Source organism: Leptidea sinapis, chromosome 6 (assembly GCF_905404315.1).
Source record: "Leptidea sinapis chromosome 6, ilLepSina1.1, whole genome shotgun sequence".
Taxonomy (NCBI): domain Eukaryota; kingdom Metazoa; phylum Arthropoda; class Insecta; order Lepidoptera; family Pieridae; genus Leptidea; species Leptidea sinapis.
This window is the reverse complement of record NC_066270.1, coordinates 15645830-15669280: the sequence shown is the minus strand read 5'-3', so window position 1 is coordinate 15669280 and position 23451 is coordinate 15645830. Positions and strand designations below refer to the sequence as shown.

The following is a 23451-nucleotide window of genomic DNA, read 5'->3' as shown; positions in this document are numbered from 1 at the left end:
ATCCGTTCAGTAGTTTTCGCAGTATAATCGAAGAAAAAAACTGGCCATACATTTATTAGTACAATATAGATTCTTGGGATAGACTATGAGGTCACAGAACACCCGCGCAAAATGGCGCGTTTGAATAGCCGGGAAAGAATATTTATTTTTTAATTGAATAATAATGTTTTTATCTATAATTTGATGTGTTTTATAATTTTTAGGATGTAAAAAATCATAAAAAACTATTTTTCAAATTCATAACCCTATTGGTTGCGTAACCAAACGGACACCAGGTGCGTAACTCTCTATAGAGCTGTATACATTTTGTTGGTAGCGGCGACTGGTTGCGCCACCGTGGTGTCCCGGTGTAATATAGCCCTTACACTGCCCCAAGTTCGAGTCCAACTTCACATACAACTTTGGGATTTGTTCGCAAGTGTGTCTAAGGAACCCTACGATTCCTCACGATGTTAATCTGTACCGTGAAGACATTCAATAAATGTGATAGGCGAAAACAAATTCGTAACGGTATATATATATTTATAGTCTCTTCAGTTATTTCTCCATTTTTTGTATCTATTTAGATATCCGACATCTCAATTAGTTTTCGAGATGTTTGCAAATCACCAAAGCCCACTTTGCCTTCAGTAAATTCTTGAGAATGAATCTTTTGCGAATGAAACTTGTTAATTTTTTATATATTTTAATTTAATTTAATAATTTTATAAAAAATATAGCTTAAGTAGGTAGGCGTGGAGCCATAATACCCCACTATCATAACCTACATAAACTCCCACTCAACACTTTAGGGAGGAGGGGATGGCTGAAAAACAGCGCTGCATGGAAACATAAATCCATGATTCCATGTCAGGTGAAGCCGAGCCTTTTCCTTTTGCCCATTGTTTCATCGCGTAGCCTAATTATTCATTTTATTTTTGTAATGTTTTTTTCCAAAGCAAATGAGACCTAGTTCCTATAAAAACTGATAAAAAAGCAGATGTTAATTAAACTACTGTTGAAATCAATTAAGTAACCGATGCTTATATAGAAAACGTAATTAAATAGTACAATAACGTTTGAAGGTGAAAGACACTTTTGGCATCAATATATTTAAAGTGTGTTTGGTATATATTATATATCTGATGATTCTAGATTCATCTGTGGTAAGAACGTAAAAAGAATTTTGATGGACCACAGAGCGGTCTTTTAAGGATTCCTTTCTTCCTTTACGGGTACTTAATTCTAAAATAGTCGCTCAGGTAATTTGATTCATTTATGCAATAATTTGTTGGTTGAAAAACTGAAGTGGCAGTGGGCAGGGCACATATCTCAACGGACAGACCACGTACCGGAAGACGCGGTGTAGGTAGGCCCCCCACAAGATGGACCGACGATATGGTCTAGTTCGCCGAAGTACCTTCATACTTCACTCCAAGTATTTAAATTTTTTGAATTAATATCATTACTGTCTTATTAATAAACGCAGTGTAATGTTACTCCAAGTTTAAAATTATTCTCCAGTGTCATGTTATTCTATGGTGACAAAGGTAAGATAAAAGACAAAAAGTTTTAAACTTGGAATTACTTTACACTGTATTTATTAATAACAGTTTATGTTCATTCCGCACGGCCTACAGTTTACGAGAGGCCACGAGAGTGTATAATTTGTCTCGTTCCAAAGTTCGGCTCCTGAGAATGCCAGGGTTCCACGCTACCACCCGGTCGTTGAGCGCGACCCAGTTAGAGGTCAAACGCGGCCTATTCATAACATTCAAATAATTCCGAAAAAAAACGCTAAATTCCATTAAATTTAATCTACTTAAACAAATTTAATTTGTAGGTACCAATATTTATGAACAATACGGGATTCGCAGCTACGACATTATATCATTACAGGGAAAAACGAAACAATTATTCTAACTATTGAACTTCTACAAAACTTCGTAATTATTAAAAAAATATTATTAATTTATATGAATTTTATATATAATTATTATATGCATTGTTTTGATGAAGCGAAGCGCATTGGTCACCAGCTAGTACATAGGCTGCACTAAAAGTATCGGGAGTGGAATATTTCCACTGTTCCTGTCATATTAATAATATAATATAATTTACTTTTTAATTGAAAACTCATTGGTTGTAAAAATCGAATACCATTTATTTATTTAAAAAAAGATTCTCGGTCTTGTCACAAGGTCTTGTCAAACTTGTTTCTAAGTCGTTAAGAAAATGGAATTGACTCGAGAAAATTCTAGAGCGATGATTTATTATGACTTTCGAAGTGGTTTAACACAAAAACAGCGTGTTGACTGGATGATTTCTGCATTTGGTGATGAAGCCCCATCCAAAACCACAATTTATCGCTGGTTTGCTGAATTTCAACGTGGACATGTCATGCTCAGTGATGATCACCGCGCACAGAACAAATGAGTTTTTAGAGCAAGAAAACATAGAATTATTAGACCATCCGTCGTGCTAGTTACTCTAGTAGGTTCTAAGAAATTTTTTGATAAATTATATGATTTAAACAAATATTTGAATCTAATACTTGTGGTGGATTTTTGTAATAAGTTAATATTAAAGTCACCACAAATCATAATATATTTCTTAGATTCTGATAATTTTGATAGAACCTCCTCCAATACACTCTCAAATAACTCATATAATGCATCTGGGGGTCTGTATATGCTATGCCTCAGACCTGAGAAGAATGGGCGCAACAAACTCTGCGGGCTTTTTTTTCCTTTTCATTATTATTATTATTATTAGTATTATAATCTAAAAGCATTGATATTTTAAGCTGAATCATGACATAAAAGGTGGTTAATTATAAAAGGTTGTGTGACACACACGAGGATATAATCGGCAGAAATCTGTGAAGTCCGGTTCCATCAGTGGATAACGTAAAAGTGTACACTTAGTTCAAAAAAACTTAAATTTCTATAAAAGGTTGTTGCCATAACAGAAAAAGATCCGGCTGCGGCTTCAGGATTCGGAAATCCTGAGGATGGCTCGCAAATAGATAGACAAGTAGAAGGTCGAAAAAGACAGAAAAGGGAATACTGAAGATGGTAATGCAGTTCTTAATTAATGAGAGCAGAGAAAAAATTTACATAGGTCATTAAGATGAAGATAGGTAATTTCAATTGTCATTAGTTGAAAGATTAAAAGAGTCTCTCCACACAAAAAAATGGCAACCAACATTAAAATTATGTCTGTTCTAGATGAAGAAACCCGCATTATGCCTACTGGGAATACGCGCAACTGTTGATGTTTTGATTAAAGTGCTTTGCTTAGTGTCAATAATAGATTTCTTCTGGACTTAAAGATTTCCTTGATATTGTATCATAATTCATCAGTTCATTCCTACATAAGCTCAATAATTCATCGAAAGATGACACTGACATTCTCACGTAGTTATAAAATTTGGAGGATATTTTCATAAATCTTCATATTATATTTTGGAAAAAACACCACTTGGGCCTCGATCCGATATAAAAGAATGGACCCACAAATTCTTAGGTTTCTTCTTAACTTTTTGTGTCCATTCTCAATACGAGATCTGAGAAAACTACAGAGGGTAGACACTGGCCTCTCCATTTGGAGCTATGCCTACATGGCGCCATTGCATCTCGGTGTGGTAGGGCAAGGGCTCTAACCTCTAATCTTCACCGGTTAAAGCTATTGTTAATGTTAAATAGCTAAATAGCGAACTGTCAAAAGTTTCAAATAAATATCCGAAATTTAATTGATATTTTACTTTCTAACTTTAACTATGCCAATAAATACGATGGTGCAACACATTCCGCAGTCTATGTTAAGGTCAGCGTCAAAGTTAACGTTCAATTTCACTAAGACCTTAATTATAACAACTAACATGATGCAACCTAGCCAAATAATCTGAAATAGAAGTCATATTCGCATGCAACTTTCAAAATTTTACCTTTTCAAAATAGGTACCTAATGAAGAATGATTCCCACTTTTCAATGCCAAATTACCATTTAAATATTATTTGATGACTGATGATGTACATGCAACTGTTATCTAATCTATATACTTATATAAAAATGAATTGCTGTTCGTTAGTCTCGCTAAAACTCAACAACGGCTGAACCAATTTTGCTAATTTTGGTCTTGAATTATTTGTGAAAGTCCAGAGAAGATTTAAAAGGTGAATGCCCTGAAAGGTGGGTGCTTCCCCCTGCGTAAAAAAGAATAGGGTAGTCCCAGGGCGTCGTAAGAGGCGACTAAGGGCTTTTTAAAAGTGAGAGAGTGACACTGCCGTCTTATGACGTCAGCACAATCGGGCCAGACTCGTTTATAATAAAAGTAACAATTGTAACATATTGCGTTGCGATCGTTCTGTAATAATTGTTTAAGGAATTAAGTACTTAATAAACTGAAATTACATCTGACACAGCAGATAACAGTGGCGCCAGGGTTGGCACGCGAGAATTAAAAATTTATATAATTTGCGAAAGGTTGAATTTAAAGCAAAAATTGACTATGACAAATACAAACAGAAAAGTAGAAAAAAAGTATGGTTACTATCGCAATACAAATTACCTACAATAAATGTTATGGTGACTGGCTCATGTACAGAAGGTACACGTGGATAAATCAGTTGGAAGGGCTTTAAGAGGTTACATTGGCAAACGCCTTTTAATAACTCTAGGAATCAACCCCAAGAAGACACAAGTTTGTGCGTTCACCATTAAAAAGTCTCACTTTCTCGTATCCCCTCGATTCGAGAACACTGCTCAAGTACCAGCTTCTTTCATTTGACCGCATACAACGAAGAGCGGTTCGAATCATCGACGATCAAGTCATCTCCTTTGGCATTGCGCGGAGATGTGAGTTTTCTCTGCATCTTCTGTCGCATTTATCACGGAAGGTCCTCAAAGGAGCTGTTCGGGTTGATTCCTGCGGCTGAATTCCTCCACCGGACATTACGTGCATAAAACCACCCGCATCACGTTGACGTCTGGCATTCCACAACAGCGCGTTTTGCAAAAAACTTCTTGCCTCGCACAGCCACTTTGTGGAATCAATTACCCCTTTTTCTTGAACAGTTACGACTTAGGGACCTTCAAGAAAAGGTTTTTGAAGGTGCTCATGTAGTATCGTCCCGGAAACATCGCACAAGGAAGATTATTCTACAGCTTGGTCGTACATGGAAGAAAGTCTTATACTTTGTATTAAAAATCAAACGAAACCAACAAGCCTTCAGTTTCCCCAAAGAGGTCACCGAATCGTATCCACGGACGCAAGTAAATCTACATCTGACCCATAGAGAGCCATACGTTAAAGCGATCTGGAGTGCTAATTACCGACTACCATCGGTCTTCGCCAATTCTCACAATTTTCATTGGAAGGCTCCTTTGCACAGGATGCCGCCTAGATTATGGGTACCACAACGGCGCCTATTACTGCCGTGAAGCAGTAATGTGTCAGCATTCCTGTGTTTCGGTCTGAAGGGCGCCGTAGCTAGTGAAATTACTGGGCAAATGAGACTTAACATCTTATGTCTCAAGGTGACGAGCGCAATTATAGTGCCTCGGCCACGTAGAATTTTTGGGTTTTGCAAGGAATCCTGAGCAGCACTATATTATAATGGGCAGGCCGTATCAATTACCATCAGCTGAACATCCTGCTAGTCTCGTCCTTTGTCACAAAAAAAACATAATACAAATTTTAAGTAGTCATATAATGTTATGATGACACATAACAGGATAATAACATTTTTAAACATTATAATTTGATAAAAAAGACCTTGAATTGAAACACAAATGGCTACAGCTAACACCTAAATCTTAGACAAATAACTGTTTGTATCGCAAGCGCGCCTATTTCTGCCGTGAAGCAGTAACGTGTAAACATTACTGTGTTTCGGTCTGAAAGGCGCTGTAGCTAGTGAAATTACTGGGCAAATGAGACTTAACATCTTATGTCTCAAGGTGACGAGCGCAATTGTAGTGCCGCTCAGAATTTTTGGGTTTTTCAAGAATCTTGAGCGGCACTGCATTATAATGGGTCCTGCTCCTTCTGGTCCAGCTAATTCCTGCTTTATTGGCACGATTTTATACACTTCGATACTACCACTACGATTTAGGACTATATTTCGTTGGAACACCACGGTGGCTCCGTAACCAGTAGGAGGCTCCTTTGCACAAGATGCTGGTTAGATTATGGGTACCACGGCGCCTATTTCTGCCGTGAAGCAGTAATGTGTAAGCATTATTGTGTTTCGTTGTTCGTGTTGAGACTTAACATCTTATGTCTCAAGGTGACGAGTGCAATTGAGGTGCTGCTCACAATTTTTTGATTTTTCAAGAATCCTGAGTGGCGCACTGCATTGTAATGGGCAAGGCGTATCAATTTCCATCAGCTGGACGTGCTGCTCGTCTCGTCCCTTATTTTCATAAAAATAATAATAATAACGGCAATTGTAAATAAAAGTGTGAAATTGCCGTTTTATTGTAATAGGAACTTCGAATTGACATAGAACCTTCATGGTTTGAGATTCTTGGGTGAAACTATTTTCACATGGTATCTATGTAGTTTTTTCTTTTTAAATAATGTGCAACATTCGATTATCGACATTCAGTTGCTTTTTTTAATCAACTTAGAATAGAAAAATGGATACTTCGAAAATTCGAGTTATTTTCGAATACGAGTTCCGACGCGGTACTAACGCGTCAGAAACAGCTCGCAATATCAATGTTACTTTTGGAGAGGGGACTGCTAATGAACGCACTTTTTTAGTCTTATTTGCGACACGATAATAACCCCATTCGCCCTGTTTTGTCTCCTTTTGTCAAGCCTCATTCTAACTCTACAGAAAGAGACGAGAGTAATCTACAATACTGTTATCACATTTTAGTAATAAATGTAAAATGATATTATATACAATATTCGTGACACATAAACGAGTTTTAAATAGCCACGACCTCGCCGATTACGTCATAGGTACATACAATCAAAACATTGCGTTTTACACTCATTAATTATAGATTTAATTCGTGTGTATGGTTATTATTAACACTATTATTTACACATCTTAATGTTACGAGTTATCTTAAATGTTAATTCCGCAAATTTTTTTTAGTGACATCACGGTGGCGCGACTGGTCCGTAAGCTACCAAAGTAGACACCATACCGACACCAGAGTCATGACGCGTCCGAACTGGTCACGCCACCAAATAGGGTATATGCATGTAACTTATATTTAGTAGAAATATTATTTTTTCTTATCTTTATTATTATGTATTTTATCTTAAATAGCTTTTTCTAATTAAATTTGTGCTAACTAATAAATCTATCTATTTTTATATATAAAAGAGAATATATGTTTGCATGTACCCTAATAACTCAAACTATTCAACCGATCTTAATGAAATCGTTTGTAATAGATTCATTGAAGCTCAAGGAAGGTTTACATATATAATTTATATGGCAAAACAACGTTTGCCTGGTCAGCTAGTATTAAATATACAAAAGTGCAATAAATACGCGCGATATATAATACATCGAAATGCAATGCTATTGGTTGAAACGCAGTGTGACGTCAAAGTCTAGATAAACATAAGCAATGGTCCATACCATCTTCATACCATTCTTAGATATTATTTTCGATGGTTAACGATATATAAAATTATATGTTGGTTTTTTTACAATTTACTGATCTGTTTAATTATTATTTACAATGTGTGAAAGTTGATTTGTTAAAAATCAATCAGATAATCTTCCAAAAATAGATTCGTTTATGATGCTGTTTGGTGACGCGTTATTGTGTTTCGAACCCAGATTTTATTTCTGTGATAATTAATTTAATTTTTAAGTTTTCTCAATTCATACTGCTTCACATTAATTTCTAAAACTAAACATAATATATAAATGCAGAAAATATAATTTAATAATTAACTGGTATTACCATATCCATTGTTTTTTTCTGTTATTAAAGATCATTCACATAATATGATTCTCGTTGAGAACAATGTTAAGATTCTGTTTTAAGTTTTTGCATTTTTAAAGTAAAAAAAATAATCAAACTATAAACTAAATAAAAACGCGACCGCTCATTGTACGAATTATCACTAAAATGTCATGAACTGAATTAATTGTATCGCGAATTTGTAGGCATTTCTAGGTAAAACATAGGTTCTAAATAAGCAATCACCAACATATTATATACTAAAATCTTCTCACGCTGCATCTAATGGTACGGTTAGAATTGTTCTTTATTCTGATCCGTTCAGTAGTTTTCGCAGTATAATCGAAGAAAAAAACTGGCCATACATTTATTAGTACAATATAGATTCTTGGGATAGACTATGAGGTCACAGAACACCCGCGCAAAATGGCGCGTTTGAATAGCCGGGAAAGAATATTTATTTTTTAATTGAATAATAATGTTTTTATCTATAATTTGATGTGTTTTATAATTTTTAGGATGTAAAAAATCATAAAAAACTATTTTTCAAATTCATAACCCTATTGGTTGCGTAACCAAACGGACACCAGGTGCGTAACTCTCTATAGAGCTGTATACATTTTGTTGGTAGCGGCGACTGGTTGCGCCACCGTGGTGTCCCGGTGTAATATAGCCCTTACACTGCCCCAAGTTCGAGTCCAACTTCACATACAACTTTGGGATTTGTTCGCAAGTGTGTCTAAGGAACCCTACGATTCCTCACGATGTTAATCTGTACCGTGAAGACATTCAATAAATGTGATAGGCGAAAACAAATTCGTAACGGTATATATATATTTATAGTCTCTTCAGTTATTTCTCCATTTTTTGTATCTATTTAGATATCCGACATCTCAATTAGTTTTCGAGATGTTTGCAAATCACCAAAGCCCACTTTGCCTTCAGTAAATTCTTGAGAATGAATCTTTTGCGAATGAAACTTGTTAATTTTTTATATATTTTAATTTAATTTAATAATTTTATAAAAAATATAGCTTAAGTAGGTAGGCGTGGAGCCATAATACCCCACTATCATAACCTACATAAACTCCCACTCAACACTTTAGGGAGGAGGGGATGGCTGAAAAACAGCGCTGCATGGAAACATAAATCCATGATTCCATGTCAGGTGAAGCCGAGCCTTTTCCTTTTGCCCATTGTTTCATCGCGTAGCCTAATTATTCATTTTATTTTTGTAATGTTTTTTTCCAAAGCAAATGAGACCTAGTTCCTATAAAAACTGATAAAAAAGCAGATGTTAATTAAACTACTGTTGAAATCAATTAAGTAACCGATGCTTATATAGAAAACGTAATTAAATAGTACAATAACGTTTGAAGGTGAAAGACACTTTTGGCATCAATATATTTAAAGTGTGTTTGGTATATATTATATATCTGATGATTCTAGATTCATCTGTGGTAAGAACGTAAAAAGAATTTTGATGGACCACAGAGCGGTCTTTTAAGGATTCCTTTCTTCCTTTACGGGTACTTAATTCTAAAATAGTCGCTCAGGTAATTTGATTCATTTATGCAATAATTTGTTGGTTGAAAAACTGAAGTGGCAGTGGGCAGGGCACATATCTCAACGGACAGACCACGTACCGGAAGACGCGGTGTAGGTAGGCCCCCCACAAGATGGACCGACGATATGGTCTAGTTCGCCGAAGTACCTTCATACTTCACTCCAAGTATTTAAATTTTTTGAATTAATATCATTACTGTCTTATTAATAAACGCAGTGTAATGTTACTCCAAGTTTAAAATTATTCTCCAGTGTCATGTTATTCTATGGTGACAAAGGTAAGATAAAAGACAAAAAGTTTTAAACTTGGAATTACTTTACACTGTATTTATTAATAACAGTTTATGTTCATTCCGCACGGCCTACAGTTTACGAGAGGCCACGAGAGTGTATAATTTGTCTCGTTCCAAAGTTCGGCTCCTGAGAATGCCAGGGTTCCACGCTACCACCCGGTCGTTGAGCGCGACCCAGTTAGAGGTCAAACGCGGCCTATTCATAACATTCAAATAATTCCGAAAAAAAACGCTAAATTCCATTAAATTTAATCTACTTAAACAAATTTAATTTGTAGGTACCAATATTTATGAACAATACGGGATTCGCAGCTACGACATTATATCATTACAGGGAAAAACGAAACAATTATTCTAACTATTGAACTTCTACAAAACTTCGTAATTATTAAAAAAATATTATTAATTTATATGAATTTTATATATAATTATTATATGCATTGTTTTGATGAAGCGAAGCGCATTGGTCACCAGCTAGTACATAGGCTGCACTAAAAGTATCGGGAGTGGAATATTTCCACTGTTCCTGTCATATTAATAATATAATATAATTTACTTTTTAATTGAAAACTCATTGGTTGTAAAAATCGAATACCATTTATTTATTTAAAAAAAGATTCTCGGTCTTGTCACAAGGTCTTGTCAAACTTGTTTCTAAGTCGTTAAGAAAATGGAATTGACTCGAGAAAATTCTAGAGCGATGATTTATTATGACTTTCGAAGTGGTTTAACACAAAAACAGCGTGTTGACTGGATGATTTCTGCATTTGGTGATGAAGCCCCATCCAAAACCACAATTTATCGCTGGTTTGCTGAATTTCAACGTGGACATGTCATGCTCAGTGATGATCACCGCGCACAGAACAAATGAGTTTTTAGAGCAAGAAAACATAGAATTATTAGACCATCCGTCGTACAGCCCCGACCTAAGCCGTAATGATTTCTATACTTTCCCTAAAATAAAGAATAAATTGCGTGTCAGAGATTTTCATCACCTGAAAAAGCTGTGGAAGCCCACAAAACGGCCATTTTGGAGGCCCCAACTTCCGAATGGAATTGTTGCTTCAATGATTGGTTCCATCGTATGGAAGAATGTGTTAAATTTCGCGGAGAATACTTCGAAAAGCAATAAATACATTGTTAAATATTAATGTTGTGTCACTTCCTTGATTACCGAAATTTTCAGTGCCGCCCTTGTATATTGTAAGTACAGATAGAGCCACTTGATGGAAGAGAACCTATGAAAACAGGCCAGGTTTAATTGTTTAGTGTGCGTGACAAGCTACGTCTTACACTTGGGATTTGTATGTCACTTTATGTTAGTGTGCGTGCATTGCTCAAAATGGAGTTGCTCTGTCACCCAGGTCTTATAATTAAAACAAGTTCACTATCAAAGCTAATCATCATATAAGAATTTATTGTTTATTGCAATAATAGTGCTTTTGTTAGTGTATGGGTTAAAACTTAGTGTCCCGTAGCACGCGGGGTGAAGAGGGAGGGGTGCCCCTCACCTCTGATACTACTCCCATTACAAGGTAATGCACCGTTAAAGCAAAATGGACAATTCGGTTCTGGCCCTCGCCGACCGCTGCCGCGGCACGCTACGCTTGGTTCGTACGTTGTGGTAACTTTAACATAACCTAACCTAACCAATTTTTATAAGTTGTAGCTGATAGAGCTTTAGTCCACAATTATAGTGCTACTACTCTTATTACAAGGTCATGCACAGTTTTCAATAAAATAACGAAAACAATTCTAACCTCAAAACGAATAAAACATGTAAATAAAACGCTACATAAGTGCTGGCATGAAACAGAACACAGGAACATTCACGCAACTACGCTATAAACTGAATAAGCAATTTAGGAAATAAACGAAAAATAATTATCGTTTTTTTTAACTGGGTTCTAGCCTTTTTAGTCTAAAAATTATTATTGATGTAGCTGTTTCATTTCAGTTTTTCTTTTACAATTGAGAGTTTTTAAGCTACCGCCACCATGCCAGCACTCATGTAGCGTTTTTTTACGTGATTTTCACGTGTTAGGTATGAAATTTATAATCGTTATTTTTCTTGAAAATGGTGCATTACCTTGTAATAAGAGTGGTGGCATTATAATCCTGAACTAAAGCTATATCAAGTACAATATTTTTTACCTTCTAATTCTAGTGATATGGGTAATTAAGTCTAACCCCATACAATATCTATATTGTTTTAAATAATAGTTATATTTTAAAAATTTAAATGACGAATTTAAATAAGGAATTTAACAATATTTAAGTTTTGTTTCATACCAATAATATGTAGCCGAGTCTGATATACATCTGATTAATATTCATCCACTGGAACATCATTTATATTGTTTAATAATTTTATTGAAGAAGTTGTATTTTATAATTTTCAAATTATACTTGTTTTATATGTACATGAGGAAGCTTATTATTAGCTTGAACGAATTATGTTTGCGTATAATTTTAATGTATGTACAACTAGCTGTTTGGCTTTCTTAAAAATATAAAAATAAAATATCTGTTGTACCAATTGCAACCCATAACTAAGTTACTACATATAATTTTCTAGACCATATATAACATTTTCTGAGCATGTATAAAATTTCATTATATTTAATTAATAAGTAGATAAGAATATATCATGGAAATAGTTTGCCAAATCCACAAGTATAATTGTTATAAAATGTGGCAGAAAGTTTATCACTAATGTTGTTTGCCGAAGCAAAGGAGTGTAGTAATGTTTTAAATATATTAATTATTTAACAAATATACTCACAGCAAACTTGAGTTATGTAGCATTTGTATTATTTCACCAATAGCCTTCAACTTCTCAGGACACACTTGTAACCAGTAATTGAAAGCAGCTGTCAGTTTTGGTCTTATCTGCTTTCCCGGCACTTGAAGAATATATTTGAAAGGCATGAGTAGTTTCTGAAAAAAGAATATAATACAATTATTAAGTTACTTGAAATTTTATATATTATTATTATACCTAATCCATTGCACCATGTCAATCACGAGCTTAAGTTGACACCGCACATTCCACTTCATGTCGGCTGATTTTGATGATACACAAAGAAGGTCAGTCAAAAGAGTTATTTCTGAGGCAAAATTGAAGCACATTGGCAGAATTGATGAGTCATTTGGCAATCTTTCCTAGGATCTCTTGTGGCCATTGGTGAAATCCCAATCCCAATCTTGGTGAAGGAGCAGCCTTCACCAATATTGTCCAAGGAAACTTCTGTCAGTCTGTCATTCTGTCACTGAACAGAGACAATGATATACTGGAGAAATGGCACCAGGCTGGGGGCATCCAGAGATTGCGCTGCTGAGGGCATGTGCTCTCAAAAGGAAATAATATGAAGTTGATTGTCAACCACATCATAGTTCACGTTGAATATTTGATGTTGTGAAGATATGTGGGATCTTTATGTATTTTCTTCTATTATATTTTGTTCAGATAATAATAATAATACCAGCAGTCAAATCGCACCACTAGAAATCATGTCATAAAAAAATTGTGTACATCATTACAAAACAAAATTCCTTAAACTTTAATTAACACAACATATGTAATCTTATTAAAACAATGTACTTTAACAAACACAGATTTCCCACGGATAACTTAAATATAATGAAACAAAAATACCTATACTTACAAATAATTTTTAATTAATTAATCTGCAAAAAAGACGAAAAGACATTGTGGCAATAGTTCCTAAGTACAACACAACTTTTGCTGATAGACAGTTTATTGAGCGCTCTGCGATATTATATAATATAATAAATAATTACAGATCTATTTGAAAAACATATTATATGAATGTAAAAAACTAACATCTAACTGGCTAGAACCCAAATACTATGACTGGGTAGAACAGTAGCTGAGTAGCTAGTTGTCTATGCTATAATATGTTTGTCACAGGGAAATGATAATAACAGAGATTTAGTAAATTCCCTAAGTATACGTATTTCATATATGTTCACAAAAATTGTCACCTTTTTGCTCTTAATAGTGATTTTCATTATTATAACACTAGAAATAAGGGATTGCTTGTAACTAATTCTAGTAGGCTTCATAAGATACATAATAGCTTTAAGGGTAAATGTATATACTTTTATAATAAAGTCCCAGTCACTGTTCAGGCATTATCTATAAACTAGCTGACCCGGCAAACGTTGTTTTGCCATATAAAGTATAATTCACGCGATAGTTTTATAAGTAATTAAATATTGCCTATATTATAGCCTGTACATCATTTTGTTCTATTGTCAATCGATTTTACACCTTGTGTTACAAAATAGCAATTTTATTACGGATCCCTAATTTTGAAAAAAAAAACATAGCCTATAGCCTTCCTCGATAAATGGACTACCCAACACTGAAAGAATCATTCAAATCGGACCAGTAGTACTAGAGATTAGCGCGTTCAAACAAACAAACAAACAAACACTGCAGCTTTATAATATTATTAGTATAGATAAATTTAAATGTTTTATAAAAAAAATGGCTCTGTCGTAAATCCTATTACTCCACAGCTGAATATCTAAATGATCGGACAGCCTGGGACTAGATTGTGATTATTTTATAGTGATAGAAATGACTGTACAATATTGTATAATTTTATTTAAAAGAGCGCAAAAAAAGAATGCTGGGAGAGTTTCTTGCGCCGCTTCTTCTCTCTCAGAGCGCCATTTGTTTCCGAAGCGGTAGTGTTATATCTAGTATATTAGAATTGACATCAAAAAGAATTCTAAAGGAATCAATTTTGAGAAAATAATGCCTTTTATGCCTTTTAAGTGATTTGATCAAATCACGGAGTATGTATAAAGAACAACACGATTTTATTAATTCTCTAAACAAATCTAGTGATTTGATCAAATGCCAGGGTTGGTTCCGTGAAATGACGATGACTGACGCGACTAGAAGAACTTAGGATGTAAATACGAGCGAAGCGAGCATCAGACTTGAGTCATACCTCGACCCGGACAGGTTAGGTGGAAGGGGTTGGCGGGCATGGCCTGTGGTTTTTTTTTAATAATAGGTTACACTAATTTGATTTTATTTTTATGGAATAGGAGGACAAACGAGCGTACGGGTCACCTGTTGTTTTAAGTGATCACCGCCACCCACAATCTCCCGCAACACCAGAGGAATCACAGGAGTGTTGCCGGCCTTTAAGGAAGGTGTACGCGCTTTTTTTGGAGGTACCCATGTCGTAACGTCCCGGAAACACCGCACAAAGAAGCTCATTCCACAGCTTTGTAGTACGTGGAAGAAAGCTCCTTGAAAACCGCACTGTGGAGGACCGCCACACATCCAGATGGTGAGGATGATATCCTAACTTGCGGCGTGTCGTGCGAAGGTGGAATTCGGCGGCAGGAACCAGGTTAAACAGCTCTTCGGAAAACTCCCCGTGATAAATGCGGTAGAAGACACACAATGAAGCGACTTCTCTACGCAACGCCAAGTGATCCAGCCGTTCACAGAGCACTGGGTCCCACACAATTCGAGCTGCTCTACGTTACACGCGGTCAAATGGATCGAGCTGATACTGCGCCAGACCAGAGATGACAGCAATACTCCATGTGTGGCCGGACCTGCGCTTTGTAGAGCGCTAGTATGTGGGCCGGCTTGAAGTATTGCCGTGCTCTATTAATGACGCCCAGTTTCTTTGAAGCCAATTTGGCTTTGCCTTCCATATAACCACGAAATTGGCAATCGCTCGAGATTTCGAGACCCAGTATTCCGATACTAGGCAAGGCTTTACGGGAAGTGTTGTCGAAGAGCGGTAATACGACAAATGGGGATTTTTTAGTGGTAAACGCGCAAACTTGAGTCTTCTGGGGGTTAAATTGGACAATATTCAATTTACCTCATTCCGCGACTTTCTCAAGAGAGGACTCGATAGAAGACACAAGTTTCTCCCGGCACTGGTAGACGATTTCTCGAAAGAGACCTGCATGGCCCATGTATACGGCATCACCAGTGCTGTCATCTGCATAGCAATGAATGTTGGAGGTTTTCAACATATCATTGATATGCAGAAGAAACAGCGTGGGAGATAGCACACAGCCTTGGGGCACTCCAGCATTCACGGGCTTCGGGTTCCAGCAATATCCGTCGACAACGACCTGTATGCCGTGCCCAGTGAGGAAGCTGGAGGTCCACTTGCACAAGCTCTCGGGAAGCCCAAATGAGGGAAGTTTTGAGAGGAGCGCCTTGTTCCATACACGATCAAAGGCCTTCGCTATATCCAGGCTAACTGCCAGGCCTTCCCCTTGCTTTCAATAGCCGCAGCCCATCTATGTGTTAGGTATACCAGAAGATCACCTGCTGACCGACCATGGCGAAACCCGTATTGTCGGTCGTTGATCAACTGGTGACCCTCTAGGTATACCAAGAGCGGCTAATTATGCTCTCCATGATTTTGGAGAGCAGGGAGGTAATAGCAATAGTTTGCCGGATCCGAACTGTTTTCAAGCGACTGGTGCTTACCTTACCTTTTCATGGGAATGGGGAAATGAGCCAGGGGACAGAGGATATCTCCCTCCCCTTCCCCTACTAAATTCGATACTAAATTCTTACCAAATTATGTCTAAGTCTTATCAAATAAACCTTATAAATACCAAATAAAAGACTTATTGTCATTTCACGGAACCAACTCTGGCATTTGGTCAAATGACTAGATTTGTTGCAAAGAAAGATAAAACCGTTTTCTTATTTTAACATCCTCCGAGATTTGACAAAATCACTGTTTTTATCATATCCCTGCGACATATACACACACACACAGACCTCGAGGCAGAGGTGATTGGTGCCATGTTGCGGATTGGGGAATGCCCGAGGATCGCAACCTTGCCACACTAGGAAGGGGTAAAATAAAATATCCCCGGTGGACAAAACACATCCCTAATGTCAAGGTCTAGTGTGCCGAGGACTGAAAGGTGGCGGGGTAAAAGACGTCGCAAGCGCTTTCATTGGGGAGCAGGTCCCACCCCAGGCTTATACTAGTGGCCTTATTCCGGCAACCGGGGCTCTGCCGGAGCAGACTGTTACTTTCCCTAGGATCTCATGGGAACAGAATGGCAGAAAATCAAACAAAAAAATATAGAGAAGGGTGTAAAGGTATAAATTAAGACATGTACGATGAAACAGGAGCCCCTATACCATACCATACACCAAGCAGAAAATGGTAATGCCAAAAACAGTGGCCACACTGGATGTAGTAAGTGAATATTTGGAAAGGCAGGTAAAATGGTTCAACAAAAACGAAAATGAAGATACTGGAGCTAAACCTTAATCATTGCCCACAACTTACTCACACAAACGGCACAAGAATGAAAGATTGATATTGTACTTGCATCAGAGCTCTACAAAAAGCTCAACATAAGTAGCGGGATATCACACAGATACAACTAAGCAGCTATTAGGGTCTGCAGCATGCCGCTAGTTTTTAATTACCATTATGTTGATGACTGGCATTCAACAACATGACATTTGAAAATAGTTTATCCCTCTCACAGCCACAACCTGAAATCATCTCTCAGCTGTTGTTTTCCCCAAATAATAGGACTTTTTTTTTATTGGTTACAACTTACATCAACTAATTTAAAAATTAACTTACTCATGCTCAATGTATTCTGGGTTTAAATTATATTATGATAGATTAAAAGTAAGAGTAAAGGAGAAAATATAAAGATTTTAAATAGTAGCAGTGGAAGTAATTATAGTATTGTAGATACCAACCTCTTTTGATGTTCAAAAATATTTATATGCTGTTATGTTACACAAAATCCAATAAGTTGCAAAAAGTGGTATAAAATATTATAATAGATTTTAAATAAGTATTTAAGTCTTATATTTATGCGTTATATTTAAAAGTGTAAATGAGTTTCAACACATGAAACATATCAGAAATGCACATATTATTATTTACTAAAAAAAATAATTTAAATAATCCAAAAAATATTTTTTTACAAAGAATGAAAATATGAACACACCTCATTGTGTTTCTCAATTTCTTCTTTCTTGACACATTCACTATTGTTTTGTGACATTTTTAACTATATACATACACCAAAAGGTTCGTAACAAACAAATTATTCTTGATTAATGCGAGAGTTCGAACTATTTCAAATTATTTATAAAGATTTCATTATTAACTGCAGTCTGCAGTCTGCAATCTGCATTGCAGCAATATCAATTGTCATTTGTCAACTGTCAAGTGTCAACGTTTTGAAAAATGGCATTGACAGTTTAATAAATTTTAATAATGGTGGCGTCTGGTTACTGGAATTTTTCAAGCTATTTACATGGCAACTCTTAAATTAGTTGATGTAAGTTGTAACCAATGGAAAATAAAAAAAAACTTTTAAGCCCTATTATTTGGGGAAAACAACAGCTGAGAGATGATTTCAGGTTGTGGCTGTGAGAGGGATAAACTATTTTCAAATGTCATGTTGTTGAATGCCGAGTTCGAGCGAGGTCTATTTTCGAACATTCCTTTATGGAATATCTGCTGAGTTAACATCTCTTTTGAGTTGGTATTTAATAAGTTAGGTTTAGTTTTTAGGTTTTTATTAAGATCATTCATATTGTTCCCACGAGTAGGGTCGCTCTAAGGGGTCGCTCCTGAGGTGACGCCCATTCTCAGGATAAGGCTATTTACTACGACGGGTCGCCTGGTACGTCGAGTTGGTCGCTAGGGGCTGACTCTCCTGTCAGTCATTCATCCTTTTAGCGCGCCCCGCACTGTAGGATTAGGGATTTTTTTATAGAGGTTTATCTTCCTCGCAGTCCAAACGGCGAAGTTTTAGACCCCCGTCTCTGGAAATATTTTCACAGGATTACGGTACTGATGCGACCCTTTCAGGCCGCACATTGGTTTTTCTGTCGGGGTTTTCTCCCTTAGCTAGATATTCAGTGTTAAGGCGCCGAATATTCGCCTTTGCCCCTCTTACTTTGCTATCAAGGCCACGAGGTAGATGGAGTGTGCAAAGCTCGTTGTAGGCCAGGACATTGCCCAGGGCATGGGACGACCCACAAGATTAGGGCCCACCGTCTCGCCGCGGCAGTATCTTGGCAGTGGCAAGGACGTGTAAGATAGGACTTTAAGGTGCGCGTCTGATAGCCTAACTTTGCACACTTAGGCGTACGCTATCGGCTCTGTCCCGGCATTTTATTGGTACAAACCTACTAGCATAAGTGTGTACCACCGAGACCATCACACCTATTTCCCCCCTTCCCAACAACATCACTCAGCAGATGTTATTGGACATATCGCGGGAGGATCGAGAAATCATAAGAGAAGAACTACAACGTACACTTCAATTTTATTCAGACAAAATCGTTGAATATGAAGATAAGATGAGATCATTTAAAGAAGACATAAAGAGGATGGATAATCAAAACAAATATCTCAAAAATACCATCAAAAACTTATCTTTGAAAAATGAAGAGATGAAGTAAAAATTTACCATTTAGAAAAAACATGAATAGCGAATTATATTGAAATATGCGGAAACAGTGAAGCAAACATTGAATATTTTACTGAGTTGGTGACATATTGCTAGATTATTAAGAATAAAACCTGCAGATATAATAAAAGCATACAGAAAAAAAGAACAAATCGGTTAATGCAAAGACGAGCAACGATTATAGTGAGCCAGCGCGAGTCCAGAAGCGCGCAGTCACCGACGCAGAACTAGGAGATCTACTTGAGGGAAGTACGTTCTCCGGCTATATTATGGAAGGCAAAGCTGAGCAACGGGACAAGAACTTGTGAAAATGTGTGTGGTGCAAGCAAGGTTTGGTCCGTAAAACTACTAAAAATTAAGAAAAAAAATACCCTGGCAATGACTCGTGCAGTCACGTTACATATAAATACTAATTGGCACCTTATTACTATGGGTATGTTCCGATATGCAGTGGCGGCCTTAGGGGGTGGCGAACGGGGCAATCGCCCGGGGCCTCGCTCTTGCAGGGGCCTCGCGCAACAACCCAAGCAAGTTAAAAAAAATGTTTTTTATTTTATTTTGATCCTTAATTACTTATTAAGGTTATAACATTACGGTAAATTCAAATACAATTAGATAACTATTCATTCATTCAACACATAAGTTAAGTATTCATTATATAGTAGGTACTTGATTATTGCGCCTGGAAAAACTTGATAATCGGTTTTTTAATTACATAGCACAGTCAGCTCGGGAGTCGCGACATAATGTTTTGCTCCTCTATCGCTCGGGGAATCTCTGTTTTTCATTTCGTCCGTCAACTCTTGTTTGCAGTATGTTACAGCATAATACCTTGACAAGGGGGTGCGTTCATACGAGTTACAAAATCGTTACTATATATATATATCCTATACCATACATATCTTTCAATTTTATTGAAAATACGTTCTTATAGTATTTAAAGTATTGAGTGCGCTGGTAAAGCGTAAGTTACAGTAAATGCAGTATTGAGTAAGCTGAAAAAATTTAAAAAAAACTCTGTGATACTAAAAAAAATTCTTGTAGCAAATTTGAGTCAGGTAGTCAAAAAGGTAACGAGCTATTAAAATAAAACAGGATAAAGAAAATCTTCGTGGAATATATAAATATATAAAAAGTGATGATCAAGAAATCCCTACAAGACATTTATTGAATGAAAGTGACTCTGATCGTGATCCAGCTGAAGACATAAAGCCGCCGTCATTATGTAAAAACAACGAGGATGATGATGAATTAACTCCATCAATGTCTCTTAGGTTACCGGCGCCGCCGTCAACGCTATCCAGTCAATAACACGAATCTGAGCCCAAGTCTATCCATGACTGCTGGAATGGAAAATCTGAATTCTCAAAATAACATCGAGAGAAATAGCTAAGGAAAATGATATTGACAGACAGTTTAAACAAGTCAGAAGACGACGTAAAAAAGGCATTGAAGGGAAAGATGAAGCTCATGAATTGAATGCGGAAGAAATTTTCAAAATTATATTATTTTTATATAATTGTCGTCAAAGTGCGCGTAACCTGCCACTTCCTATTCTTTCAATCGAAAATGACGTAGCTCATTCGTTAGATTATTGTGCTTTAATCAAAGATTGTAGTCTTACTAAAGCCGCAAACATCAATTTTAAAGGACAAAGGGCCTCGCAAAGAACTGCCGCCCTGAGCCTCGCAATAGGTAGGTAAAAGCGGCCCGCTTTTGCCGATGTGCACTGCGACCACTGTACAGTGTGACGTCAATTTAGTATACTGTGAATCCGTTCCTTTATAGCCAGTTAAACTGGTTACTATTTAAAACGGAACGCAATCCCGTATACTGTCAGTATAGCTGCATTTTTTGACTCAGCATTCAAATGAGTGTATTAAAGTTTTCTAGTTCATTAAAAAAACTGTTGTTGGAGTACTGTCAAATTAAAAATATTTTGGATTAAACTGTAGGTATTGTTTATAAAACGTTAGGAACTCGATTGGTTTTGACTGAAAACGTGATCAAAGTACTGCGAGTACCTTACCTCGAAAACGCCAGTGCTCACAGTAGAATATGGCGGCGATTTATGGCGTCATAAATTTGCCTAGGGTACTGCGGTAGTATACTGGTAGTCCATAACGGAACGAATTTTTCTACAGTGATAGCACTATGCAGTGCTCGCAGTGCATAAAAAAAAACTAAAATAGGAATGAAGAATATTGATAGTTTCTTATTAATTTTATGTTTCATAATTCTTTACCGGTTATTATGTATTGGTTTTTTAAATTTATACAGTCATTTATTACATATTTTTTGTACATACATTATTGAGACATGAGTTCTTTGCAGTAAAATATATTATTTAAAATTGTTTGATTCGACGTATAAAGGGATCAAATTATCAGAACCTACAGTACCTATTGAAGGGATAATAAATATCTGCAGTGGAAAGTTCTAGTTATAATAATATAATAATGTATATAAGTATATCTTGGTGTAAACGAGGGGTGATACGCTTCGCGAGATGAGTAACGGACGTATGCTTGAGTGGCTTGGATGTGTCACGAGAAGTTCAAAATTGTAGGTGGAGGACGCATGTCAGCCGCGCGACTGCTGACGTGAGTATTTTTTACTTTTTTTTATGAAAATAAGGGACGAGACGAGCAGGACGTTGATGGTAATTGATACGCCTTACCCATTAAAATGCAGTGCCGCTCAGGATTCTTGAAAAACCCAAAAATTCTGAGCGGCATTACAATTGCGCTCGTCACCTTGAGACATTAGATTTTAAGTAATGTAAAACACAGTAATGTTTACACATTACTGCTTCACGGCAGAAATAGGCGCCGTTGTGGTACCCATAATCTAGCCGGCTTCCTGTGCAAAGGAGCCTCCCGCTGGCTTTTCACTATATGTTTAGAATATTATGCTTGTTTCATAGTATATTTATAGCATCTTTAGTAATAAATATTATTCAGTATAATGAAATAACCTATTGTTCATACTTCTATGCTATGTAATTGTTATTTTTTCTATTTTAGACTCGATAATGGCACCAAAAACGGCGAATGGAATAATGGCTAAGTATTTCTTAAAAAAAGATTACAAACTTGCAAAGATAAGAAATCCTCTGACTTGCAGTTCCGACATAATATGATACCTAGTATATTAATAATACATATTCAATCTCAAAATCTACCGTAAGTAACTCTTTTTAATAGAAAGCTCATACAGGAATTTTTATCGTATAAATGTAACTTTACAGAATAATATTCTCTCAATCAAAATAAATAACTTGTTAATAAATTTTTGGGACTAGTATATGCTTTGATAAAGGCAACAAATTATAAAAGTTCTGTATTAAGATAAAATTATTTTTAGTTAACTAGATTAACATCTGTTACAATCGACCTAAGGCCATTTTCAATAACCTATCTATCCTTAGTTTAACTAACGAGAGGTGGGCAAATATATCCTTTTACGCTTACTTACATCTCAATAACCTATCGACAGATAGCATTTTCAACCGAAGTTGTCTATCTATCATTGAGAGCACGAGAGGATAAATAGTCTACTAGAGATAAGAAGTCAAAAGCTAATTGTTCATACTTGCATTTCAATAAATGTTTCAAATTACTCACCGATTGACGTTGCTAACTCTGGTAACGTCAGTCAACCTCGTTGGTTACGCGGTGGGCCACCAAATAATGATTCGAAAATAAATATTTAATACCTAGATAATGGAATATTTTAGCATTTATGATAGTGATATGAAATTATTTCAAAATATAATTTGAATTTGTTATTCTATAGTAGATTGTGAGGACAGAAATGACAGTGATACCTATAACACACCGATAGAGAAGGAATATAAGTCACGTGTGAATAATATGACTTATTGTCTACGAATTTGCATACAGATTTATACTGAGTAAAATTACTGTGAATCAGTCAACTTATTTGTTACAACCATATTTAAGCAATGATATTATAGTATTACTTTTAAATATCATTGTATTTAAGTGTAACTTCAATGTAGTAAATGTAGCAAGTGGTGACGTGGTTCTTGTGCTGCAATATCAAGAGACCAGTTAAATGCACTTTATTCATAGGATTTCGTTGATTGATTGTGCAAAAATTGTATGAGCGGTGCAAGACCTAAGCGACTATCGGCATATTGCCTGATACCGATGCAGGA

At 36.2% G+C, this 23451-nt stretch overlaps 1 protein-coding gene across 4 annotated transcripts in view; it reads right to left on the bottom strand.

Annotated features, from left to right (window-relative positions):
• LOC126964836 (terpene synthase) overlaps positions 1-17974 on the bottom strand; it is a 70428-nt gene extending 52454 nt beyond the window's left edge. For all 4 annotated transcript variants that reach the window (XM_050808153.1, XM_050808152.1, XM_050808151.1 and 1 more), the window contains exons 1-2: positions 17793-17974; positions 12565-12719 (exon numbers count right to left, since the gene is read on the bottom strand). In XM_050808153.1, coding sequence (XP_050664110.1) covers positions 12565-12719; positions 17793-17849 — 212 coding nt within the window. In that variant the 5' untranslated portion in view covers positions 17850-17974. The remainder of the gene's footprint in view (positions 1-12564; positions 12720-17792) is intronic.
• Between the last annotated feature and the right edge of the window lie 5477 nt (positions 17975-23451).